Genomic DNA, 13386 nt, shown 5'->3' with positions numbered 1-13386 from the left:
AAGGAAGGAAGGAAGGAAGGAAGGAAGGAAGAAGGAAAGAAGGAAGAAAGGAAGGAAGGAAGAAAGGAAGGATGGATGGGAGGAAGGATGGAAGGGAAGGAAGGAAGGAAGGAAGGAAGGAAGGAAGGAAGGAAGGAAGGAAGGAAGGAAGGAAGGAAGGCAGGGAGGAAGGAAGGAAGGAAGGAAGGAAGGAAGAGACCCCAAGGTCATAACAAGTTCCCCTGCTAAATGTTCCGCACGTTGCGTAATAGATGTCAATCAAGGTACAACTTTTTCAAATGTCAGCGAAAACTCACTCGCTCCCTCTTGGCCAATTATGCTGAAGCCAATACTGGTGGACGAGTCCGTTTCTACTTATTTGTGGTGTTACTCTAGGATTCAAACCATTTACAGTTGTATAATCTGAGCACGAAAATTGCAGCACATGTAAATCTCTGGATTTCGTACTTTAAGAACTTTACTATCCTACTTGTATGCAATCTAACGGGCTTCTGATTGGTAGACACAGTAAACGTTTATCCATAAAACCATAGGGACCCAAATTATGATCTCTTAACAAAAACGTCTTGTCTCAGTTGAAACATATTGGGATCGTGATGTAGAAGTCTCTTTGAATCGCTTACCTTGTTTCACAAGCCAGATTTCTAACCTTCCTTCATCGCATCCTGGCCATAGTGCCATTTTCTTACCAGGGTCAGGCCAATACCCGCTGGTGTGTATACATTTGTTAGTCTGTACATGCTTTAGAGAATGACCTGCAAAAAAATACGCTTGTTGACTCTTTCACGTAAAAGTGCACCCCCCTTCCCCCTAAAAAGAAGGAACACCAAAAAGGACTGTCGCGACCTTTCATCTGACAGTCTAAAAATGTAGGCTAAGTGTGTTGTCACTTAGTACAGCATCAGAAAAATGTGGCTTTTAATTAATGGCGTCCACGTAAAAAGTCGCACTTAAGGATTTCATCAAGTCAGCCTAAAAAGGTACAATTTCCACATGGTTTCAAGTTTCAATGCAACTCTATCCAGGCCATCTTCTTACAAATACACCAACCAGTGTTTTTTTTTTCTTTCAAAGCACTAGTAGAATAATTTTAAGCAAAATTAAATGTTGGATTTGATGTGACAGACCGGTTTCCTATATTCAAATGTCTTACGTTGGTTTTCTAAAGTTCTACTTTAACTCGTAGCATAGCTCCTTTTTAACACTCTTTAGAATTAAATGGTCTATAGTAATCACGTGATTCCAACCTGATGTGCGCTCAAATTTGGAGTTATCAGCTGTGCATGTACTGCTGACCACAATCTTTGCACCGTTGCCGCTACCTTGGGGACACACCATTTTTCCACTGCAACTGTGACGTAGCACACCATCTGCGCCCAATGAGAATTGAAAGTGGCTCTCTGAGCACTTATCCCCAGCTATCCACTCTAGTTGATCGTCGTCGTTTGGCGAGCAAGTCTTGGTCGCTGGCACCAGACACAAGTTCAGTTTGTAGGACTTCAATGGTGTTTGAGCGGTTGGATTGACTACAAGAGGGAATTGTTGTAATAATGCTATTAGAATACCTACTGAAAATTTGGAGCAGGAGGAGGATAGGTTGAAGGAAGAATATGTTTTTGCTTGATATGAATACACGTCAGATTTACAGGACTAATACAGCTTTTGTTCAGTTTGGTGTAGTCTTTTTTGGGACTCCTCCATTAATTGCTAACATGTGTTTAAAGTGCTCTTTAAGCAATCGGAGCTTCATTTTTCCTCCAGCCGAATCAGAAGATAAAAATTCACAAAGTCGTGATTATAAGGAAGTTGTTCGTTTGTGTGTAAAAATTACAAACATTTTCCTTCACATGAAGTAGCTAATTCCAGCATTTACGTTAGCGATTGAATTCTTTGCTCGAATTTTTACTAGATGTGCGCTTTTCTTTTCTTTGATTTTTTTTTTTTGGTAAAATTCTGCTAAATGTTCATCTAAGTACCGTGCAAGACAGTGAACTCACTGTAGTTAGTTTCTCTCTTCTATGTATCCGAGGTACATAGAAGATTTTTTTGAGATTAAAATCTGTACAATGTAAGAGGGTCGGGGACACTTTTAACGCTACCCAATTTTAATCTAGAATGGCGCCATAAGTCATTCTCATTTCTAGCCGCAAAACTTTGGAATTCGTTACCTGCGTATGTTAGAAATTTCAAGAATATTTTTTTTTAAATGTCTTTTGAAGAAGCCTGAGGTTTTTAGATAGATTTAAGATTTAAGTAATTTTTAAATTATTTCTTTTCTTTTTGATGCTTTTCGTTTCACGCACATGTTTTAGCGAGTTTTTATCGCTCCTAGATGTAGCGTGGGTAAATAAAGTATTGTATTGTATTGTATTGTATTGTGTTGTATTGTAACGCGACTTACACAAAAAACCAGAATTTGTTGAGACAACTGACAGGAACGAATTTGTTTTAACACTAAGTGTAACGATCCGAAATGCAAACAGTGTTCGTGAAAACTGAGGAATCTGATCACTTCTAGCGTTCTTCACAGTGCCCATGATACCAGGCGGATCTCCATCCTGATAAAACAATGCTTATTTCCTTTCTGGAGTGTAGAGAGAATTTGGAGCGAAAATAATGGATTAATGACGCGGTAATTAACGATAACATAAATGAACGCCACTTACATTAACGCAAATTTTTAAAATTTACGTTGATGTCATCATAATAAGTTAATCAAAGGCAATGGTTACGAAACCTGACAAACTTCTTTGTTGTATGTTTTTGTTTGCCTTTTTGGCCTTGACTCTGTACAAACAACAATAGAATTTGGAATGTGTTAGAGCAACTGACCAATCAAAACGTTTTTGTTAAGATATTCAACTGTGATGTGAACTTTAAAACAAAGGATCGTGCAGGGTTGGGGCCCTTCCAACATAAATTGCAGCACCATTGTTTTAATGGCAAGGTTTCATAATCAGTCCCTCAGTTAACTATGATTTCATGAAAAGTTAATTTCCTATAATAAGGTAGTATTATGAGGGAAATGAAATGAAATGATTTACCAATACCTTCATTCGAACTGCAACCCAAGAAGTCAGCCCTAAGACATGGATACTTGTTCCAGTATTGAGGACTTATACGTAGATATCGAGCGTTGATATTAGGGCTCAAATCTCTGACAAAAACGCTGTAGTAGTTAGTGCTTCCTTCCACCACCTTAAAATAAATAGCCATGGCTTATTTTTTAATCGAAAAAGAATACCCGCCATAAAACATAACAGCGTGAACCTAGAGGTTCTGAGAAAGGATATTCCCACTTTATTTTGAATTAACACTTGCCTAAAAATTAAAAGAATAAAGCCAAAGAAATATTTATTGTTTTAAACATATACCGTTTCGGTCTGATTACACGGGTATCCATTGACGATAATGCTGTCCGCCGGACACTAAAATTTAACGACAAAACAAATACTCGATCACTACAGACACATACAAATTTTGAGTGGAAAGATGGCACGATGACACAAATCCAAGTGCACAGCAGTTTTACATCATTTTATATTTTTACAATTCAATTCAATTCGATTTTATTTTTCACACGTACAACGAGATTCAATACAATATATAAAAAACAATAAACATTTATATTACAAAGGAGGAATAAAAAGAATTAGGATAAATTTGTTTTGTTTAGTGTGAGCAGTGCCCAAACGAGCATGCTGCTTTCGAGTTGGGCACTGCTTACGATGGAAGAGAAAATTATTTCGGTGGAAGAGACAATTATTTGGAAAGGTTTGAAAAGGAAAAGAGCGTGTTTAGCGAACGGATGACGGTGAAGAACTCTACATTACTTTTGGTTTATAAGCAAATTTTTCCTGTGGTTGGTTATAAACGGAGAAGCGGAGTTTGATTGCATAATTTTACAGTCTATTGTTTCCCATATTTGTGATGCTGCGAATTGTAAAGTGTGTTTACCGTAGTTAGTACGTATTTTTGGTCTGCTAAAATTTTGTCGAGGTGAAAATCGGGTATTGTACGAGTGCCGAGAGGATGCTGTGGAAATAGAGTTTGCAAAAACATGGCATATTTGATCATTTATTATTTTGAACGTGAAAATAGCAACCTTGAGTTTGAATGCATTGTCAATTCAAAGTTAAGAATTTTGGCTTAGAGAAGACCATTTTCGGAAGAAATCCAAAGTGGTAGTTTTAGAAAAATATGACGTCAGATGTGTCCGCCTGTTCAAAGTGTTTAAAAGCATCAAAATTTATTTTACCTCCGTGGTTTGATAATGTTTTCTAGATTTAAAACTATCTATAGATTAAATACTCATCTATTTCCTAGAAATATGACAAAAATGCCTTGTTTCCAACGTCTTAGTTTTAGTACATCAGAAAATGTTGAATCGGAAAATGTTGCGCGAGATCTGGATTCATACGAGATCTATACACTTACGTATGCAGTTTCGCCAGTACAGTATTCTGGTACATCACAATCTGTTTTTAATTCACGGCATAAGGTTCCCTGTTTCTTGAACTGAAAAGCGAAAAAATCCTTATTTAGGACTCTCGTCAGGTTGTCCTCTTTATAATAATAATAATAATAATAATAATAATAATAATAATAATAATAATAATAATAATAATAATAATAATAATAATAATAGTAATGATAATAATAATAATATATATAAAAATAATAAAAATAATAATAATAATAATAATAATAATAATAATAATAATAATATTACCTTTAATATAATACCTACAAATTACAAATTGATAACCTACGAACTAATATAATCTATAAGAATTAAAATCGTAAAATAAATAAATATATACATCAACATACAAATCCTGATTTATTAATATTCTTAAAAATTAAAATTATACTTAAAATCTTATTAAAAAACCCTAGGAAATAAATAAGTCTTAGCTAAAATGTCAGTGTTCTTAGCTTGACTTACTGACAAAGGAAGGCTATTCCACTTTAAACATGGATGTTTACAAAAAGTGATAGGGAGAGAAAAACATGTATATAATATTTATGTTACCAGGCAATTCTTGCAGCATTCGTTGTGCAGATCAGTGCATTGGGCTTCTGCCTTTAGTTTACAATCGTGAGGCTCACAGCATGGATCTTTGGCCATGCACATCTGAGGAAAAATGAAATGAGATTAGCAACCTGCGGTTGGTGGATAGAAAAATAATATAAGTACGTAAATTATGATCATCCGGGTGAGTGTAGTCCTGAGAAGGACTGTTTGTGGTGACTTTGACTGACGTTTCGACAACCTGAGCGGAAGTCAACTTCAGAGTCAAGTGAATTGTGGAACGTCAGTAGGTGGTATATACGTGTCTGGTTGTTAACCTGATTGGTCAACGAAGTCCAGATGTTATTGGTCGTTTGTCAGTAAGCCGTGATGTTATTGGCTGTGAAGACTGTAAAAAGTGATTGGTGCGTTTCGATCCGTCTTTTGTTAGGCAAAAAGTCCGTGGGTCTATTGTTAGTAAAATGTCTATTGTCTATTGTCTATAATAGTTTCTTTTTTTTTTTGGTTATATGAGACACATGACGCAATATGCTCAACCTATAAGTAAGTAAGCAGTCGCATGACTTGAAGCTCTCAGCTTTATCAAATCCCCCTATTTAAATCTAAATCTGGACAAAGGACATTCTATTACTGTCTAGTAGTGAAACAGTTTAGACAATTCCTTTAAACCCTGCAACTCTGTTCTTATTTTTAAGCGTAAACTTCGAGCCAATTTATTCGCCGCTTTCCTTTCTAGTCTGTCTTAGCTCTTACATAAAGAGTTTATCTTGTTATTTTTAGCGACCATTCTTTAGCTTAATTTTTGCTCTTCTTGTATAAATCATCATTTTAGATTTACTATCGTTTTGACGTACCATGTTGTAAATTAATTATTTTTGTCACTGAAAAGCCCTTTTCAGTAAGTATCATAAAAGTTTGTATTGTATTGTATAACTGAGGCATATATCTGGTGTTATTAAAAAGTGGATTTTGATTGGCTTAGCTGGCGTTAGATATCAGCTATTTTACCATGTGTGAGAAGTCAATTGTAAATAGTTGTGTAACAATTCTTCTTGCCAAAACGAGATGACATTAATTAATTTGCAACCATTATTATTATTATTGTTATTATTATTATTATTATTATTATTATTATTATTATTATTATTATTATTGCCGTTAGACATAACCTGTTCCTTGTAGCCCACACTTTTTCTTGACTAACGGAAACTGTTCGTTTCTCTAAACAGATAATTACTTCGAACATCAATCTGTGTAGCGCGAAATAAAGATTATTGTTTATGTTTTTTTCTAGTTCTTTAAAACAGTAGCGAGGTCTACACGAACCTCTGGTGAACCACAGTCACATTCTTCATCCGCCTCTCGAATTCCATTAAACAAAATAAAAAATACATTTAGTTCATTTGAAAAATCAAAAAAGGATGCGTCAGTGAACGCTTACTGGCTAATTAAGAGTAAGTTACCGAACTCACAGGAATGCGTGCAACCCCAAGAGTCTTTGCATACAAACACTCTGAGAAAACGCAGGCGTAAGCACAGGGAAAACCCATTTACTTTATTTTCCATTTTAAATATGTAATTTATAATTATATTACGTGGTACAATCATTAAACTACTATATTAACTATTACACTGCAGTTGTAACAATTACATCAAAAAATTACACTACTGACAGTTCATTTCTCATAACTCCTACTGGGCGAAGTCGAAATTAAGTTTCTGTCTAAGTTGCTTGCATCACCAACGTTCTGAGGTTCTCGTCAATTTTACCTAGCTTGACATTTTTACCACTCACTATTAAACCTGTAGCTCATGCTTAATGCTCTTGACTATTTTTTAAATAATATGAGCACTGCTTTAAACACGGAGTTGCACTGTAAAAGGAACCTTGGTATTTTTTAAATCCTTTTTAGATAAAACTAGTGAGCAGCTCGTCTGCGAGCTCGTACAGTTGTAAAACGATAGGTTGTATTACAAAACTCCCTGACGAAGTGTGCGTTAGTTACACGAAACGCGTAGGAGGAAATAAATAGTTTTACAACTGTAAGAGTTCGCAGACGTGCTGCTTACTAGTTTTATATAAAAAATTCACAGTTTTAGCTAAAACTGTGGGGCCCAAAATTATGTCAAGCACAAAATATGTAACACCTTGCACACCTTTTCGCCTGTTTCCTACATGTAAATCCGCTAGCGTAGGTGCTGTTTTACGTAATGTAAAATTCATTTTAGTCTTTTATGTAGGTATATATACAGGTCACTTATGCTGTATTGTAAAACTCCCCGACGAAGTGTGCGTTAGTCACACGAAACGCGTAGGAGAAAATAAATCGTTTTAAAACTGTAAGAGTTCGCAGACGTGCTGTTCACTAGTTTTATCTAAAGAAAAAAAAAGATTCCACGTTACTTCCTGTTTGACAGTGTGACAAAAGTGGGAGGAGCTATCCCTTTCATATAAAGTTAGTGCGGGTCCTTGTTTCAATAAATATATTGTTGATCAATCTAGTCGAAGGACAATTTTCTGTTCAGATCTGTTTTAAAACAATGGGTAACAGAAACCGAAATACATAATACACTGACATCATAATTTTATGTAATGTTTAAAACACGAGCAGCAGTGTTTTATCGGGATTTAAAACCACTAGGCGCAGCCGAGTGGTTTTAGACACCATAAGATACGTGCTGCGAGTTTTTTGAACGGCTTCAAAAATATTCCCGGAAAAGCGTGTGTCAAGAGAGTTTATAATAATGATGCCGTTTGTGAACGTTGGAAATTAGCATACGATAAAAACATCAAACACCGCATGCTTATAAGGAGGAGGTTTTATCGGGTTTTAAAAACACTTCACGTGATGTTTTATCGAGCATTTGATAGGTCAATGGCTTATGAATTATTAATGAGTTTCTGAAGTACCTGATAAGCTGGCTTGTTGTACAGACAAAAGTCATCGACCTTTTTAAGCCTCTCCATATTGCAGTCTGAAAATCCTGGAAGTCTGGTTCTGTGAATCATAAACAGAAAATATGAATCCGTGTGCAACCATGTTACATTGGGGGAGGGGAGCGGGGTGTTTTGTCATGGATAATTAAGGGTCTATGTCATAAGGATTTCTAGCGACTTGGGTTCAACCATTAAAACTACTTCAAGACATGAAATGCTCGTAAAACACCAGGACAAAGATAGGAAGTGATTTTGTTAAGAGGAAACTAACTATAAGACGTTTTTAGTGGTTTTTCTAGACAAGGGGAAGAACTTGATCAATTTTGCCATATTTCTTGTAATAGTAATCCATTTTCTATTCTGGACATCTTGCCCAAAGCCACTTGAAAATTTATCGAGCACCATTTAAAAAAAAAAACTTATTCATAATCTTGGGGTTCCGTTTGTTTCCAATATACCTTTTAGCGTTTAATATTCATATGAAGGAGCAAAGGGTCTAAAACCAAAAAATCCTGTCCGCGATATGTTCGCAAAGTATATCGTTTATTAACTTATGAAGCAGGCCAACGCATGTGATTTAACTTCCAGTGGACCCACGTCGTTAAAATCAGTCTATCAGAGGCTGTGTTACATGTAATATACCCTTGAGGTATAGTCAGTGTGTGTATTTAAACATAGCTTAAAACGTCGTTATTTGTATAGTCTGTACCGAAGGCTTGAAAGTACACAATAAAGCATTTGGCTGAAGGTCATGGCACGACCAGGCAGCGCTGTAGTATTCACGTCAGGAGTTGGGACTTTATAGACTGTTAGCGTTCCGTCAATAAAAGGTTTCTTGTTAGCTTCTTCTGTTATGGTGCACCAACATCGGCGCTACGCCATTGTCATTTGAATCTCTAGGGATTGGTTGCATCACTCCATTAAGTGGCCAGTAACAGCCGTAAGATTACTTCTTTTTGGTAAGTTTTCAATTCCAATTGTCTTCCAGTGTCCTCTTGAACCCCCTCCCCCCCCCACCCCCCCTTGGGGATATTCTCATGTATAAGCAATGTAGGTATATGTGCCGGTTGTGAAGGGTATGGTTTTCAAGCAATTTATTCTGGGATTTTGGTCTAGAGTAGAGAATCATATTCCAGGAAACTGATCAATTGCTTGTAGAATTTAGTGTAGACTAGGTTTCTCGAGAATGGACACTTAAAAAACGTGTTTTAGTTGTTGCTGTTCACGTAAAAGATTTTGGTGTGGCTGGACTGTGATATAGTGACCGAGTTTCTACAAAATAGCGGGTCTGGGATAGGGTAGGGAATTTTGGTCTTTAGTCTAATAGGGTTGCAAACTGTAACTGAGCTTGATCTGGTTTAGGGTAAGGGTTTCGGAGTCCCAGCGGTATACTCCCACCCAAAAATTTTTAGGGTAAACCCGTTGGGCTTGAAATCCACAGTAGGAATTGCAGGTATTAGGGAGCGTAAACAACGACGACGGCGACGGCAACGGCAACGGCAACGACAACGCCGCAAAAAAAATAGTTTTAATTAGCAAAAACAATCGCTCTGCACGCTTGTTTTACATTTTGGTAAATTTATTTACCGTCCTCTGCAAAAAAACAATGTGAAGTTACCACATTTAAGGTTTTGTGGCCAAACATGAACGTACGGCTGTGAATGCTTCATTTTCTTTCTTAACTTGTACGCTACTTCTACCAATTTGGTCTCTGGATAATTCGCCATTTTTGTAAAAGTTGAGGGAGTTGAAATAATCGCGAAGTGACACAAATGAAATAAAGATATATTTTCAGGTGACGTTTTCGTTGCCGTTGCCGTCGTCGTTGCTTAAGCTCCCTATTTTGTACATACTACTGTAGAAGCTATACCTTCCATAACTTGTCAGTTTTGTGTACTTACTTGTGCCCGCCCATGATACATCCTCGAGGTGTTAAACATTTGCATTTGCCTAAGGATTGAAAAGATAACGATACAGCTAAGCCAATAACATGATCACAAAATACCACAAATATGATCTAATTGATATTGGTGCCAATCTAACTAAAGCTGTAAAGATTAAAGCGACCAAAAACCAAAGCGCTTTCCGGCTTATCAGTTATCGTAAAATGTAAATAACAAGAAACCAGCGAGGTAGGTAGGTCTTTCAAGCATCGGGTTTGCTTTAACTTTAACTTTTTTTATCAAAGATATTCAAGTTTCCTGCTATTGCCCTCGAGAGGTTGCTTTCTACTGAGTATCACTATTTCCTTATCAATTTTTATCGGCAACTTCACCATCCGCATCACCAGCCCATCACCATCCATACCACCGTACAACACAATTACTACCACCATAGACATGCCGATCACCGCAAAACCACCACACCATACAACCACCATAACCAATATCACCACCCTACACCACCAACAGGAACACCACAATCATCACCGTCAATGCATCCACCAACAACACCAAAACACTACCACCACTGCCACCATCGCCACCAGCACTGTCAACACCACCGACACTATTTTCACTAAACGTGTCTTTTGCTGTTTTTGTGAAACTCACCTGAGTCATGTGCAAATCCAAAGTTGTGACCCATCTCATGAGCCAGTATAACATAAGGCCCAATAATACTTCCCATTATCCACTATAACAAAGACAATCCCATGGTAATTGAGAAATGAAAATTTGATAAGTATTGATTAACAAATAAGCCTTTGTTATTGTTTCCCCTGGGAAGCCCCTTTCAGAGCGCGTTTTGCGGGTTGGTTACGATTTCAGTTTTGTCCCAAATACGGGTTAAAAATATTGATAGTAGATAAGTTGAGGATCATGCTGATAAGATTTTCAGTTTATGCCTTAAATGGCATCAAAATAAACAACCTCCGAGATTAAGGACATTTCATTTTTATAGGGGTGGGAAGTAGCAAAATGTTATTCACCTGCCTATAAAAGGAAAGAATATTGGGTTAAACTTCATATCAAATTAATTAAACAGCCCTTTCAATTTTATGTGTGATTCCACGGGCATAGAATTCCAGAGCCATCAGTGTAACAGTTGACAAAACTAGATAAATGTACAGAATTTAGTTTTAAACAGAAAACATTAACATTTATTCGTTTTACTTTTTCAGTGCTTTTCTTTCGTTATTTTTAATATGTTAAGCTCTGCAAGGTGCTTTTAACGTTTAATTTTTGGATGGCCAACCAAATAAATGTTATTTCGCTCGCTTTCCGTTATTAAACCTTAAAGTGCCTATGAAGCGAAAATTGTTTTTGTGTAGTTTTAAAATTTGCACTTTAACATATACGATTCCGAAGTTTTAGAGTACTGGGGTAAAACGTTTAGATTTTACAAACGCTCAAACTTGGGCTATTTTGCTTTAAAAAAAAAATGGTCAGAGGACTGGGTCGAGTTTTATGCCTTCCAAGTTGTGACGTAACGTTGGTGCCAAAAGTTTGTTTACTTCCATTCCGTTCTTGCCGCCGAAAAGGATTGTAGAAAGAGAAAAGCATGTCTAGCGATTCTGTGAACGATCGATTCTGGCAACTCTCTTTGTTACGGACGCCAGCAACGCAATATCGCCCTCGCTGTCGCTTATCTTTCTTCTCTTCCGCCATGATGAATTGCAATACTTGGCACCAACGTGACGTCAGCGGTAATTGTTACCTGGCATTTTGGCCGCGTGATTCGAATACCATTTTTGAAGGCCAAATAGCCCAACTTTGAGCGCTCACAAAATCGGCAATTTTTACCCCAGCAATCTCAAACTTTGAAATCCCGTGTTTGAAAGGGTAAATTTTATAACTACCTAAAGACAATTCTCGCTTCATAGGCACTTTAAGGGAAAAAATACAGTTTTGCAAAGAGATTGACCAGTCATGCAAGAAATAAGATTTTTGATGCCTATCGTGCAGGCAGTCTCGATGCGTTGCAAATGATATTTGGCATTCTACCCTCTTATACAATTAAATAGTGTAACTTACATTGTTTACACCAGCTGAAGTAGAAGTACACATCCCATAAACGTAAGCCATGCCTGCAACGTCGTCCGTCCACTGCCATTCGCTGAAGTAAAGAAAAAAAGATAAAGGTTAAATAATTTTAAAACGGGCTACGCATGCGTTCTATGTTACAAGTGGACAAATCGGCAGACTGAGCCTGCTGGACGTCAACTGTCTTCTTTGGTTCAATGATCGGAATTTGGGGACGTTATAAATGGTTTGTGTGTAGACGCCAATGTTAATTCAAAAGAGAATTTGTCCTTTTGCCCAAAGGGATACCGTAAACTGCAAATCTTAGCTTCCCCGTTTATAAGCCCTCCTGGTAGCCTGCGTAGCAGTCGTTTCCGTTTCCTTCAAGCCAAGCGGGGTAAGCGCGCGATTGCATTGGGCAAAAAGGAGCAAAAAAAGTAGGAGCGGTAGGGGGGGGGGGGAGGGGCGGGGAAGGAAAGGAAACGCCTGCTGCTGAGCCCAGACATTTTACCGAACGCCGTTCGTCAGCGAACGGGAGGCAATGATATATTACCATTGGCCAATCGTCTGTCAATCAAACTCATAGACCAAAACGACATCCGGTTAACCGTTTATCAAAGATGAAAATTTGGCCGAGGCGGAAAAGAACTCTCTCGAGTGTCCTTTCAATTTTGAGTTTGTTTTGCTTTGGAAACGACTAAACTACTTTCGCAGGGATATACGTCAATTCAGTTGAAACAGGAGCAAAGGACTGCTTTAAGAGCGAATGTCTATTACATGTAACATCAAGCAAAATCAAAATTCTCAGTCAAGCTCAAAATATAGTTTTCATTGCGCTTTGCTTTTTTGGTATTCGTTTTCCGAAATCCAGCCGAGATTTTTAAAAATTTAAGAAAATTTGTTCTGGCTGTCGGCGGTCTCAAACACACGAAAAGCTGGAAGCAAAAATGGCTGGTCTGAAAGCTTGTTTCGCGTACGAACAAAGAAATTTTTATTCAAACTCTGTAATCATAAATAGATTGAGGAGGCCTCAAGTAAATACTTTGCAGGAAAATTTCAGTTCTAACCTAGATCTGAAAAGGAAGTTTTCAATATTTAGAACGACTTTGTATTTCACGCTACGCGAAATACAAAGTTATCCTGGAAACGCGAGGAAGTATCAGTTTTATTTTAGCCATGTGGGACAAGCTCATTCTGTCTGCAATTCCAACTGTGAGCAAATGAGTTGATATTCTAAAACATAAGTAAAATTTGTCTTGGGTAATTTTATCTACGCTTTGTTCAAGCGACATAAAGTTCGAGAAAATCTTCTAAAATACTACAACTTGAAGTTAGAGGCCGCTGCGATTCTGTTTTCGCTGAGATTTACCAGAAGTTAAAAATGATTGGTTCTCATGTGACATTTGACTTGACAGTGTAGGCCCCAAGGAAGCGAAGCCATTTGGGGGCGT

General features: G+C 37.2%; 1 protein-coding gene across 1 annotated transcript in view; it reads right to left on the bottom strand.

Moving 5' to 3' along the window:
- The window catches only part of LOC146462646 (uncharacterized), a 50069-nt gene that overhangs the window by 16867 nt on the left and 19816 nt on the right, over positions 1 to 13386 (bottom strand). Inside the window, exons 12-22 of the mRNA XM_085085427.1 lie at positions 11948 to 12029; positions 10526 to 10607; positions 9875 to 9923; positions 7918 to 8034; positions 6362 to 6416; positions 5036 to 5137; positions 4438 to 4518; positions 3375 to 3428; positions 3051 to 3198; positions 1248 to 1526; positions 624 to 755 (exon numbers count right to left, since the gene is read on the bottom strand). Coding sequence (XP_084941553.1) covers positions 624 to 755; positions 1248 to 1526; positions 3051 to 3198; positions 3375 to 3428; positions 4438 to 4518; positions 5036 to 5137; positions 6362 to 6416; positions 7918 to 8034; positions 9875 to 9923; positions 10526 to 10607; positions 11948 to 12029 — 1181 coding nt within the window. The remainder of the gene's footprint in view (positions 1 to 623; positions 756 to 1247; positions 1527 to 3050; positions 3199 to 3374; positions 3429 to 4437; positions 4519 to 5035; positions 5138 to 6361; positions 6417 to 7917; positions 8035 to 9874; positions 9924 to 10525; positions 10608 to 11947; positions 12030 to 13386) is intronic.

Source organism: Pavona decussata, unplaced genomic scaffold (genome assembly GCF_977016875.1).
Source record: "Pavona decussata unplaced genomic scaffold, jaPavDecu1.1 SCAFFOLD_186, whole genome shotgun sequence".
In the NCBI taxonomy this organism is placed as follows: Eukaryota; Metazoa; Cnidaria; class Anthozoa; order Scleractinia; family Agariciidae; genus Pavona; species Pavona decussata.
The sequence above is the reverse complement of the archived record's forward strand: the minus strand, read 5'-3'. Positions and strand labels throughout refer to the sequence as shown.